General features: G+C 35.2%; 1 protein-coding gene across 2 annotated transcripts in view; it reads left to right on the forward strand.

Annotated features, from left to right (window-relative positions):
• The window catches only part of LOC145673477 (uncharacterized), a 493,254-nt gene extending 479,271 nt beyond the window's left edge, over positions 1-13,983 (forward strand). For both annotated transcript variants that reach the window (XM_081743210.1, XM_081743209.1), the window contains exons 10-12: positions 7,042-7,202; positions 8,029-8,158; positions 12,770-13,983. In XM_081743210.1, the coding sequence (XP_081599336.1) occupies positions 7,042-7,202; positions 8,029-8,158; positions 12,770-12,851 (373 nt within the window). In that variant the 3' untranslated portion in view covers positions 12,852-13,983. The remainder of the gene's footprint in view (positions 1-7,041; positions 7,203-8,028; positions 8,159-12,769) is intronic.
• Positions 13,984-14,284: the final 301 nt, after the last annotated feature.

Here is a 14,284-nt window from a genome sequence, read left to right on the forward strand (position 1 = left end):
TTTTGCGTTTCATGTAAAACGGAAGGATTATTATGAATCTGCATATATAAATGCCCGTTTATATAATTTTTATTCTCCTTTAGTTATATTTGTTTTATTATAAAATCTGTTATTTCCATTCTACGCTCTGATGCGTAGTATGGAATGACCGATCCGGAAGTGAGAGGGCTGCGGAGAGCCCCCTCAAGTTCACCTTTTCTTTGTACTACGAACTGCGAACATGGCCGTGGTGAGGTGGAAAAACACGATTGTCCATATTTTCGGATATTAATTTACAGTGAATTATGCAGTGAGTGGCCGTTCATTAATATAAATATTTAAAGAAGCTGTTTAGTCGAACGGTATGCTAGCCTAGCGGGTATAAACAAGAATCACAAGAGAACTTACTCAAATATTCGACCTGTGCGTTTGGAATATGGCTGGGATTGGTTAGATATTTCCTAACTATTAATGTGATGAAAGCTGAAGTTCAGAAATCCCTTTTTGGTGCTGTCTCCGAGACTGAACTCGATTGATGTATGGCTTCCTTCTCTTGACGTTGTAAATTTCCGTCCACCCTTACTGCGTTTTCTTGGCAAGGGACTTCGTCCTATATTACTTGTTGTCAGCTCAGCCTGCCTCTCCGGAATTTAATGTGTCTAACTGTGGTCGCTGTTGTGAGGATGAACATTGCAGCAGCTTTGCAGTGATTGTTTGTCTACCTGGTGGAGATAGCAGTGGAACGTATGCTTCGCTGTTAACCAAGGAGGGGGTGTGATCAATCCACGCCGAGGTTATGGCTGTCCACATGGTGAGATGTTGGAGGAGTCGTCAGGACCGGTCGCCACCCTGGAGTGCTGTTTCACAGTGTTTCCTCAGTGTCCCTATTCGTAAAGTGAAACCACGGTCGGGTGAGCTTTGGTAACTGTCTACTAGGTAAATATGTCTATTTCTTTTTATTCCGTCTTGTGAAGAAACTGGTATCATCCGGGAAGTTGCAGAAGAAATTGTCCACCGTTTATAGTTGTCCAAATTGTCTTAAATATAACGTCTAACGTCATATTAATGTCTTCGTGTGTTCATTATCTTACTGCAGATTACTTATGAACAAACAATAATATACGTTCAATAATTCTCAGTTTTCTTGGTGTATACATATATATATATATATATTATCCGAGTCAGTTTATAATGTCCATAATATTGTCCGAAATGAGTTTTGTCCGTAACATGTCCGAGTAAACGAGAGTGAGTCTCTATCCAGTAAGTTGAATCATACGCCAGCGGGGTAGTCTGATATCAAAGCCGTCTCTCTCTTGCTCCGAATAAAATCATCTCTTAGAGTTGTCTAGATGTATAATATATTACTCGCTGCCATCTAGCACATGTATGTTAGCAACAGGTATTCCGTATTGTCTATTCTCTCAGGTATTCCATTTGATAAATTAAGGATTGATTAGCGATGGCTAGTTTACGTCTGTCCAGCAGCGGGCATTCTGTATTGTTTATCAATAACTCTATACATAAGTATATCTATATAATTTACATCTAAGCATTAAGTCGCCGCACCCCAAGTTTGCATTCTCGAGTTGTCCTGTTACGTTTGATTGTGATGTTGCTCACTAGATCAGTGAGGCACGTTAAGACGGTGGGTGTACGATACCACTCGTACTTCAATGCGGGAGTGTCAGAAGTCGAGTCGAATTTCATTGGCTGGTTTTGTGTTCCCCATAATGTGCTACAGAGTTTAATGTTATTACCGCCGCTGCTAATAGTAAATGTCGAGGGAAATGCCCTCTTAGCAGTTGGATGCGGGTGAAGTGGAGAAGTTATGTACTAAAAGGGGGAAGGTTAATCGACGCAGCCGTAGGTCTCTCTCTCTGCAAGGAGATGGTTACGAGTGGTAATGTAATTGGTAAACTTCCTTTGGTGAAGTAGCCTACCAAGGACTTTGTGCTATTGTCTAGAAATGTAAACAACTTTCTTACTGTTAGTACAGTGTGGCTTAATTTATATTGTTATTCACCTTTGAGTTGTGTTGGCGTTAAAGCGTTTAAGAAACTTAAACGGAATACAAAGCTTTTTTTTTCCTGAACCTAGCTATCCACGATCATAAATGTTAATGAGAGTCTTTGTTATACGTTTATTACAAGGAAAGTTAAATAAACAGAGATGCAAGATATATGGTGTTATCTTAAATGATTTTTTTTCTTTCTTTTCCTCGTCTTTTCCTTAGCATTGACAACGCAAGTAGTGTACAAGAATCTGGAGTAAGTAGCGTTGTGTTTACTGGTCTCTAAATTATAGTGTAAGAAGGAATTACGGCGACCCAATGTTTTTTTTCTTTTCTTTTCCTTCGTTTCCTTAATGTTAGCCATGGAATCGAACTAGCGTAATCAGCGCTCTTCAGTTGGGTTGTACTTTGTTAGAGTATGTTGGTTTTGTTGGATGTATGTGGGTTAAGTTTATGTAGGTTAGGTTAGCGAAACGGAAATTTGTTTAGAATTATTTTAATTTCGCAATGTTTTGTGGTAGGAAAGGTTGCAATATTGCAATATGAATGCAACATTGCAACGATATATTGCATAGGCTCTAATACTATCTGTTCTCTACTTTGCTTTTTACAATAATAAAATACAACAATAAAATGCTTGAAACAAACATGGTAACAGAGATACACAAGAAAAATACAAACGTACCCCAGTGTAGTTTTAGCCACATGCCTAAGCAGATCACCTTACAACATAATTGTCATTGAGGAAATAAGTTTCCTTAGAGTCCAGCCCACAATGTAAAGAAAGTTAGTCAATTTCGGATGTTTGTGACATAAAATACACAGCAAAATATACGCATAGGGTACGCTTGTACCCCCTTGGGTATCCGAGGATTAAAATATTTCATAGTTGCAAAGATAAAGTCCATCTAATGTTCGTGTATATCCGTCTTCAGGGCGAAAATACTTTTGAATATCGCATAAGCTAGGAAGAAGAAGAATATAAAAAGTAGCTAAAATATTCCGATCAATATTGATTTATCTATTGTTTATTCTAAGCATATATGTTGATTTACCGGTTGTTATGGCAACGAAGTATAATATCTAGCTACTTGTTTATGTATCATAGTGATGATATAACTATACTGAAGGAGATAATAAGAGGACGCAAATAAGTTTTGCTGTCATGTAAACTTCAACTATATACAATAGATTTGTAATTTAAGTTAAATCAATTAATGAGTTATATTTACATAGTGAATAATAAATATTAGTAATTACTTAAGTGGCAATAATCGAACTGTTTGGGCAAAATATAGTATCGTTATACAGTATGTTCTTGCATGTGCAAATAATAATTAAACACCTACATATAATTATAGTTACTGTGTAAACAAGAGAGAACATTATTTATTTAAAAATAATTAGATCTTTTCTGACTCCTTTTTTTTTTTTTTTTTTTTTTACATAAAATGTATTATATTTTTCGTTTAACTCTTGAAACGCAAAAATTATTTGCAGTACCACGAAACAATAGAATTTTCGAAATAACAAATACTTGTACAAATGGTACTTGAAAAAAACAATGAGCACTTGCACGAATAGTATATGGAAATCAAGGCGTATGTGCAAACAATTGACATTTCCGATTGTCCGTGCCTTGTTAATCCGATCGTAGCATTTAGAAGCTTAATGCACTGTTCCTGTTGTAAAGCGTATATAAGTAGTACCAAAAACATCTGGTAACACAGAAAACAATGTCTCTTCATACAGCCAATAACGATAGTGTCCCCTTATCAATTATCTGCGAAAAACTTATCAAATATAAAATTATCAAATTTACTTTACCTTATGATAACTGTAGAGGAAATTTATGAAAAAAAAAATATAAGAAATTATTGACATTGAGAGGAGGAGTGCGTGCGTAATTGTAATGGGAGATTTTAACGTAGTTGTGGGAGAAAAATATGAAGGTAGTGTCGTAAGCAAATATTATTTAGGCGAAAAAAAGTAAGAGGTGAGGAACAGGTTAATTTCTATAGACATAATTCACTAATAATTGGGAACACTTGGTTCAATCAGCACAAGAGAAGAAGATGTACAAGAAAATCCTCAATAGACTGCCAAATATATCAGATAGACTATGTTATGATTCCAGACAGGTATCGGAATAGTTTAGAGAACAGGAAGACCCTTTCAGGGTCCGACATTTTGTCCCGTCCCGTTGTGCTGGTCCAAAGGGATATTCGACTGAAAAGTGTAGCCAGAACAAAATTAAGAAGCAAGAAGTTGAATACTGAAAAATCAAAAAAGAAATGAAAAAAATGTATATTCGTAGAGAACTTCCAAGTATGCTGTAACAATCATAAGAACACTCAATTTAGAGCATTATACATTACTCATTGCAAGAAAGCTGATGTTTCTTTTCTACACAAAATAGCAAATGAAAAATTAAACGGCCATTCTCTATATCCCACATTTAGCTTCAAAGTACCCATTCTTATAACACGGAATACGAATCTATTACATGCTCCGAAACTTAGGATTGCAATAAACCTAAGATCGCTCATGTACAGACTTCCTACTGATTTCAACAGACTTCCATCTTCCTTTATATATATATATATATATATATATATATATATATATATATATATATATATATATATATATATATACAGATGGTGATCAGAAAAATGGAAGCACCTGAACGAAATTGCAACTTACCAGATTAATATGGTGTCGGGCCACCTTTCGCCTTCAGAACAGCCTTGATGGACGTGGGATGGAGGCATAGAGGTCGTGAATGGTAGCAAGTGGAATTTTACACAATTCCTCGTGCAGGGCATTGGCCAGTTCTGTGAGAGAGGATGGAGGTGGAAATCGTCGCCGGAGTCGTGTTTCCAAGACGGACCACAGATGTTCAATTATGTTGAGATCTGGGGATTGGGCGGGCCAGGGGAGGTGTTGAACTTCATCCCAATGTTCCTCAAACCACGCTGCAACAACGCCAGCTGTGTGAATGGGTGCATTATCATCCTGGAAGATGGCGTCATTGTCCGGGAACAACATCCGGACCATAGGATGCAAGTGGTCTCCTAAAATTGCGACATAATCGTTGGCAGTGATTCGTCCGCTAAGTGTGACCACAGGACCCAATGAAAAACATGATATGGTGGCCCACAGCATCACCGAGCCTCCGCCATGTTTCACAGTTGGGCGGAGACACTGCAGATCATAAGCTTCTTTGGGCGTTCTCCACACATTAACACGGCCCGTGGTTGGGAATAGGGTGAAGGATGACTCATCCGACCATGTCACACGTTTCCAGTCCTCAACGGTCCAAGTTGCATGGTCGCGGCACCATTTGCGGCGTGCGAAAGCGTTATGGTCCCTGATGAACGGTTTGGCCCGTGCAACACGATCCCGTAAGTTCATGTCATGTAATTCGCGGCGGATTATGATTGTCGAAACAGGGTGGGGGAGGTGCTGATTGAGTTCCTCCGTCACTTGCTCCGCAGTGGCACGACGGTTCTGCGTGACAATGCGCTTTAATACCCGGCGTGACCTGTCACTCATGATTTTCTTCCGCCCACTGTTCCGCTTCCCCGATGTGGTTTTCCCGTGTGTTGTGTAGGCCGTCATCACCTTCAACACTGTCCCACCCGACACACCTAACACAGTAGCCACTGCCGTCACACTCACACCACTAACCGCGCACCAACAATTTGCCCTCTTTGAAAATCTGAGAGGTCTCCCATTTTACACTACCTCCGTCTGCTGCAGCCATTGGACACTGCTGTTCCACTGCGCCTGACGTAGTATGGAGACCGACCTAACACACCACCACCAGCGGTCCGGTGCTGCGGGCGCCACGACACCACTGCCAACCCATACATCTGACGTGTTGCCAACTACAGGTGTTTCAATTTTTCTGATCACCATCTGTATATATATCTGTATATATAGGCGCGGATTCAAAGAGGACTATAGGGACTATAGCTCCCCCCTTGACGCTCAGGAATAAACTGGATAAAATGAGCTTCAATCCTACTTTACACTGGATAAAGCTGCAAACTATGGTTTAGCCCCTCCCTAGATAATATCCTGGATCCGCCACTGTATATATATATATATATATATATATATATATATATATATATATATATATATATATATATATATATACAGTGGTGCCGACCCCCCTTATGTCCATGACGCACCCCACCCAATTGTCTATCCGTAGATGTTCTTCCATGAAAAAAAAACTTTTCGATAAATTTTACACCCCCTCAAACATATTCATATAGTTATTTACCCCCAAAAATATTTCAATGACGCAGTTTGCGTCATATCCCCCTTTGTGGGCACCCCTGATATATATATATACCTCTGAATGAAGTATCAGATCCGCATTTTGCAAAATTGGATTGTAAATATTGTTATACAAATATTTGTTAATTTTTTCTTGATATTTTGTTATTTTTTCCATTACTGTTGTTACATGTGTTGAATTTTATTTTTCTTTTTTAACTAACAGCTAATATATGTTTCAGTGTCAGATGGCCAAAGTGTTGGAGGCCCGTATTCACAGAAGGGTACCCCCGAAATTTTTACTGCCCCCCTTAAAATTTTAATGGTGGACTTGCAAAATGAACTATAATATTGTTAAATCGGGCTCCCACACATTCTCTCTCTCCGCCCGACATTTTGAGGGCGGCTACGGGCCTGAAGTGCCGTACCTTAAACTATACATATAAATTGATACATGAATTCTATTATTGAAGTGAAAATATCTGGTGAAGAATTTCGTATATGAAATGACATGGACAAAGATATGTAATTGACCAAAGTATTTAGTAATTGGATAGTAATAATTGAATGCACAAAACAAGAAAAAAATCATATTTAAAGATTTTATCACAAATTATTATTAGGACAAATTGTTCATATTAAAATATCTTGGTTATTTAATTTAACGAAATTGTATATGTATCACAGATGTGTAGCTACTATCGAATCGATTTTGCCATATTGATTTGCCTATAACTTCTTTCATGTAACTATAGAATGAACAGGAGATCATCGTCCACTATAAAGATTGCTTCCAGTAAGAATGATATTGATGATCCTTGGCCTGCAGTGAAACAGGACGTTCCACCATTTTTGTGCCAAGTGAATGACGAAATACTTCCTGGCTACAGCGACTACGAACCAGCATGGCAACAGAGTAAGTACTATTCTGAGTTATTGCTAGAAGCTAAGACAGTTTTATATGTACATAATCATAATGTAAATTTGAAGATCTGTGAATAAAATACGCATAAATATATTATTAACTTGAGACACAAGTTGGGAAGAATGTCATTAAAGAACCACTTTTAATGAAAGATTCGACTATTTGTATTTATTCGTAACAATAAATCAGAAAAGCTTTTTACGAGTTATTGCATTAAAGACAGATGCACTTTATACGTAGCATATCTGATGGATTGTAACATAATTCATTAATTGGCATTTTTCAATTTTTTGGATAAATTTTATTAGGTTACCATAAACACTTTGTCAGAGGTTTTCCGAATGAAACAGCAGAACCGAGCTTGATTATATACCAGGGCATTAGTCCACAGAACAGCCTTTGGAAAATTACAAGATAATGCCCCTTTAACAAAAAATCATAATATTTTGCTACGTATGCTCATACACCCATTCTTAAAACCTGTTTCAGCAGCCCTAGGAAAATATCCCTGAAAATACTAGAAACAAGCGAATGTATCATAAAATTGGAATGATGCCCTTTTGGCAAAACTCGATTCAATGTGCATCAGTAAATTAATTCTGTCACCATTTGATAAACATGATGAACTTATGTATTATTATTGTTGTTGCTCTTTGGAAAATAAGAACGAAAGATTATACTTTATTTTATCTCTCATTTTCATTCCATTTCATGTGAAGTTATTCAAAGTATTATTTTAACTACTTTACTAATAAAATTTACACAAAATCAAGCTTTTAAGAAATAGTCCAATAATTAATTTTATTTTTGCTTACAGCTCTTGGTGGCGCCAACAATTTAGCTTATCCAGATAATACTCCAGAAATAATGGAGAACATCGATGATTTTGATTCTGACGAAGAGGAAATAGACACTTATACACACTATAACCATCAATCAGTTGAGCAGTAAGGACAAATAAATCAGTAGTTTAAGTGATAATTAGTCATTAAATCATAAAATATACATGATGAGTGAGAACTAAATGGGCACTTGAAAGTAGATGACTTTTCTATTTCTAATGCAAAAATAATTATTACATATGAATACGGATGCTTCAAATTCGAATTTGTTGTAAATGACAACCATCAGCTTCTTTAAGTGACTAAAAATATATTCTTAAGACTTGTGGAGGTATTCTTCTATCGTGTTAGTTATAATATCGTGAATCTGTGTCCTCCATTTATTCAAGTGTGGTGTTTAGTTCTGTACACTTCCTTTCTCCTGTTTTTTGTAACTGACCAGCCGCTTCAGCTAGCACCCTGTTAGAAGGTTACGCTCTCTCTTAGGGAGCTGAAATGTAGGAATAGTAGAAGTAAGGGATTGTATGTCTCAAAGTTCTTTATTAAAGCTTGTTAGAAGAATTAGCAATGACTTAAGGGTCTTTGCAGGCCATAACATCAGACAGGGTAAGTGAGAAAGCAATTACATAATGTACACTCATTTTCAAAATTATTGTTGCATATCTGCAACTATCTTCTTGTAAGAATATAATTTGATAATGATTTTGCAGGATACTTTTAATACTGAAACTATGTGTATAATCCGGAAATGTATATTAGTGGTAAATTTCATAGGAAAAGAATTATAAATATGAAAATTAGAATGAGTAAAATAAAATGTTGCTAAATGGACAAGAACATTTTATTTTTGTTTTATTGCTCTTATTTACTGCTCTTTTGACATGAAATTTGCCACATACATGTCTTTGCCGATTATACACATACTAACATTATAAGAAATATCAGGCGAATGCGTTATCAAATTATATTCCTACAACATATTTATAGGCATGCGACGATAATTTTGGACACAAGTGTACATAAACGTTGTGTCTGAGGATAATCAGAGGAAAAGATTGTAGAGCGTTAAATCTGAACTTTCTCTCAGGTCACTCGTGAGATTCAAGCTATCCCAGACAATGCCTTGGAAACATCCAATCGAATTAGCCATATGGAGAGAGCGGTGCTCAAGAGATTGAAGTCCAATTTTGTCCAATTTTGACATACATAGGTATTTCCGTTTAAGATCCTTAGCTGAAGCTCCTTTCAGTGCTCAAAAGATTTGGGTCCAGATATTGTAAATAATTCTTATAATGTAAAAATCAGTGTTAACATTTTCATGTATTTAAACGGAGTGTACAAACTTTATTTCTCTTTACCTCATAACTATGGTAATTGAATATGAATCCTTTATCCTCTGAATGCCTCATATGTCCATGCAAGGTAATGAAGTGCTCTGTTCTGCATGTAAGCAAGAATTTAGATACAGTACCAGCACGAGTAGCAACATATAAATCAGCAGCATCTCAATATAACGGTTAGCATTCATGTTGTTATGCAAAAGATATAAAATAATAATCTAGAGGCCTTAATTTCGTGTTGATTTGTGTGGACTGCGTGTGGACATTTCCTGCGTCAGTAAATGTAACGTTACTAAACGATAAGATCACTTTATCCAACAACCAAATCTGTGGCAGTAATAATCAAGTGACTGTTTCTGATTTCTATTTATCTGTGGAATTTCTTTTCCGCATTGCAGCCACCTACTCTTGACATTAATCACTGATTGACAGTTTATGGCGTGAAGCAGTCTAAGTTTGCTATGTTTGTCTACACTATACGCTTGCTGCATCTCTCCTAAACTGGAAAAAGATTAACCCTTTAGCGCGCAGCTTTTCATATATGCAAAGTTTACTTTGAAATTGTATTGCACCACGTAGTTTCATGTTCGGACATAGAAAAGCAAGTTTGCGTATGGGCTAAGATGCCTTTTCACTAATGAAGTTCTGAGTTTCCTTCTAGATGTCATAGTAAGCCAGCGTTGGTGTCTTACTTGTTGCACGCGTAGTTACGCCATATAGTCATTTTTGAGCTTTGGCGTTTTCTGTGTTAGACAGAAGTGAACTTAGTGCAAAGTGCAAGTACGCTGACATTCGTTTTGTTTTATTGGTTCTGTTTGGTTTTAATGAACTTTGCAAATATCAATACGCAACTTTGCATAGACCCTATATGCAAACACCATAAAATATCTCATAGACCCCATATTATTTGCATTATTGTTTTAAAAAGAATTCTCGTGTTTCCTACACCGAAACCACTCCAAATTAAAAAAAAAAAAAATCAGTTTGATGGCGCGTTAAATCATATTTATTGATGCATACACGTTACTTTCATTGTAATTGCATTAATACCGTACTACAAAACATATAGTAAATATTTACTGCCTGGCTAATTCTCACTAATCTCGTATATTTAAATATAGGAGAAGAGTTTAATGAATATTGGACCTATTAATGTTATTATTATTATTTATTTACTGTTAATTTATTACAAGGGCTATCCATTCCTTTAGTTCCAATCAAAAGTAGTCTACAGCTAAAACAATACACTTGTCTTACTTCTTTTCTATTCCTGGAAAATATGCAGGAAACTATTCTTCAGCAGAAACTTCGGACTCGACTTAAAAGCTTAAATCCCTGGATTTCATCGTCAAAAAGCCACCCCTTAAGATTCTTCTTAAGTATAGTATTCAAAAAAAAAAAAATCAGGAATAGAGTTCAGAGATGCAAGACGGTGGTACTGCCAGGTCCGGCTCTACTATATGTGGAACATGTGCATTTGCACCGGGAGGCAAGTTCCGAGGAGCGGCAAAATTTGTCATAACTATAGGCCCTATTATTTAAAATAAATATTTCTTGTTGGAAACAGACTTCATGATGATGGTAGTTAAATTTACTAAGCGATTTTCTATTTGAATATTACATTCATAAATCATGTTTAAGTCGCATTAATTTAAGGTCACATGGACATGATCGAACGAACGATCAAGCAAATCTCAGTGTGAATTGCTTGATTGTTGTAACATTCAAGAACTCAATTCTCGAACAGTAGAGAACATCTGTTCCATTTTGTTAGTTATCACAGTTTTGATGTGAAAATTAGTCTTGTCTTTGTCACAAATAAGTTCCTTATCATTAAAGGTGGAAACAAGGTTTTAAAAAAAAAAGATAATAGATGTAGAAGGAAAATCAAGAAATAAAGATAAAAGAGCTAGTTGCACTGAAATTGCAAACTGATATATTGAGATTGAAGCCCGATATTGAATACTATCCTTTCTGTGCAGATCTGTTTGCTAAACAGACAACGAAATTGTACCTAGGTATTTGTAGATGTAGGTCTTTCTGAGTGCGAGTCCTCTTTCTCCCTCTTCATTGTTCATGATGGAGTAGCATACTTAAAATCGTGTATTTTAAGATTTGTTCTTTCTGGGGAAGGGGGGTGACAAATGATGCCAATGCATGGGGGGAAAATTGCCTAGGGCCGGCCCTGGTACTGTAGAGATGTATGTTACATTTGGATACTCAATCAGTACCTGAGCCACATGAGGTTTCGTGTTGTCATTATACAGCTCCCACTTTTCACCAAGTTCTCCTCTTCCTGATTCCCTGATCTTTAATTAACTGTTAAAGAAAATGTTGACAATATGTGGTATATGTGACAATATGTGTTGACAATATGTTGACTGTAGTACTGTACGATTTCGAATTGTGTTTGTACACGATTCCCTTATAATCGAAGAAGGTGATAATCGTGGCCTTCATATCTCGCTTTTGTTTCTACTCGCATTTCTTTTTGGCTTCGTTAATCCCGTTACTATCTTTCACACACTCTAATATGTTCAAAGTTTCTTGCAAAATCGTATGAGCCGTGGGTCAGTGCAAATAATAATAGCAACATTGTTTCTCCCGATAATGGTGTACCGGCTGTACCGGCCATGGTGTGGTACAAGAAAGTTATAAGTGCTTATCAAGATAAATAATTTATCTTGTATTTACGTATAGATAGATATAGATATACATAGATATAGATATACATAGATATAGATATAGATATAGATATAGATATAGATATAGATATAGATATAGATATAGATATAGATATAGATATAGATATAGATATAGATATAGATAAAAGTAAAATATATAGATATAGATATATTTTGTTTTCTCCTCTTATGAATCATCTAAATCTATTTATAGAAGCCAGTTAAAGATATAGCAATAATATCCTTTTGTCTATTGCATATTCAAGAGACTTAAGCAACGTTGCCAACTAATAGATAGAAATAAAAGTATTGAAAATGTATTTATTTAACAAACTCTTATGCAACAGAACCTGTAAGACCAGTTTACGTTGAAAGCATTAACTGTAAGGAATATTAGGAAAAAGTCGGTCTAGAATTCTGTAGTGAAAGGTACCATTGCTATTTGCCTGGTGGGACCGAGAAAACCTTAGAAAACTCTTAATGAAGTTGGCTAGTCGGAAAGTTTAACATCCCCAATTCACGGAATTCATTTGTTGTTGCATACTGGCAACACTAGCTGATGAAAATAGATATGATGTAGATTGGTAGAAACCAAACCAGGTAGGCTGTTTCTTTAGAAGAAGTCTTGTCATGTTTAAAGAGTAATAGTGATTTATATATGTGTGCTAATACTAACTACTATGATTTTGCAGGGAACATTCCGACCACATTTATGAAAAACCTGGACAAAAGCTAGAAGACATAAACAGCCATATGTCAGAAACAGTTCTCTAGTGACAAGGAGTTTCAACATCGTCATTGTGTTATATTTATTCGCATAATATTTGTAGGCCTTCATTGTGAATCACACAGTATTTCAGTGGGCTTGTGTTCTTTGTTGTACTATATATACATTTTTTAAGTATAACGCAAGTTTATTCAAATATTATACTTGGCTAAAAATGTTGTTTAGAACATATCCCTCATTTTCAACAACTTAATCTAGGAAAAAATTAGGAAATTCAATTAATCTTTTTCTCTAATTTTTTTTAGTTTATATGTTGATATACTTTTGTTTGGGACAATACAATCGTATTTGCATAATTAATTTAGTAGATTTTCTTTAGTTTACGTGCAATAGACACAGGCTTTACAATTTCTGTTCACTTGGATTTAAGATACCAAATGCCTACGTACTATTAAATTATTAAAATTTTCCAATAATTCATATTTGTTTAATAATGTGCACTTACGTGATCAATATTTTAGAAATTACCACTTTATTGTGCATCACGTAATATATGTGTGCTTTACACTTTCGCATATACTCCGAATTCTCAACCTTTGGTTCATCTTAAGTCTTGATCGAGCTAAGGTCAATTTTATCCATCTCAGTTTGTATAGAGTTTATTGTCTGAACATTTGCCTAACAAATAAAATGTCATAAATTAGAGAATTATTCAATCTGTTTATAAAAACTTGTCTGAAATTAAAATACCGTTACACCTATTGTAAAGATTGAAGTATTTATTACTTTCCATTACATAGATCCTACTTGATGATGATATTACAGAAAATATTTAAGATAAAATAAAACTCAAAACACTAAATGAGTGCTATATATTTACTGCATGGGAAAAGTTTTTTTTTTTTTTTTTTAATATTAATGAGTATGTCTTTAGAATAGTAGTGCAGTCATGTTAAAGTAAGATGCAATGTAAGTTAGAAAACGTGATATTTGTGGTAACCAAGAAGCTGTATGTATTTAAAATTCACGTACATTTTTTTTAAATTTAAATATAATAGTGGTAACAAGCACTCAAACTTATGAAATTTAAATTATTCAAAGTATTTTTATGATATTAATAAATTTGTACTTATAACACTGAAAAGTTGTGGACCTAATAATGTATCTTTCACTTATAATAAACTAAAATGATTTCTATATATTTGAAGCTATTCAGTTACGTGAAGAGAGACCTATGCTATCGATAGCTCTAGTCACTGGCGTCTCTGGCATGTAAAATTTGGGGGGACATGAAAGAAAGTGATTTAAATGGTACTACCTAACCCACCTGTTTATTATCTTCGATTTCATTTGTTACCTTTCTACTTACCTTCACGGACCCCGTGAGGTATATCAAGAACTCTGTTATAGTCATTTCACAGCCTGAAAATTATATTCCAAATAAATATAATTATTATTATTTATATGTTATTCTGTCGTT

This window comes from Thermobia domestica, chromosome 16, assembly GCF_964235325.1.
Source record: "Thermobia domestica chromosome 16, izTheDome1.hap1.1, whole genome shotgun sequence".
NCBI classification, from domain to species: domain Eukaryota; kingdom Metazoa; phylum Arthropoda; class Insecta; order Zygentoma; family Lepismatidae; genus Thermobia; species Thermobia domestica.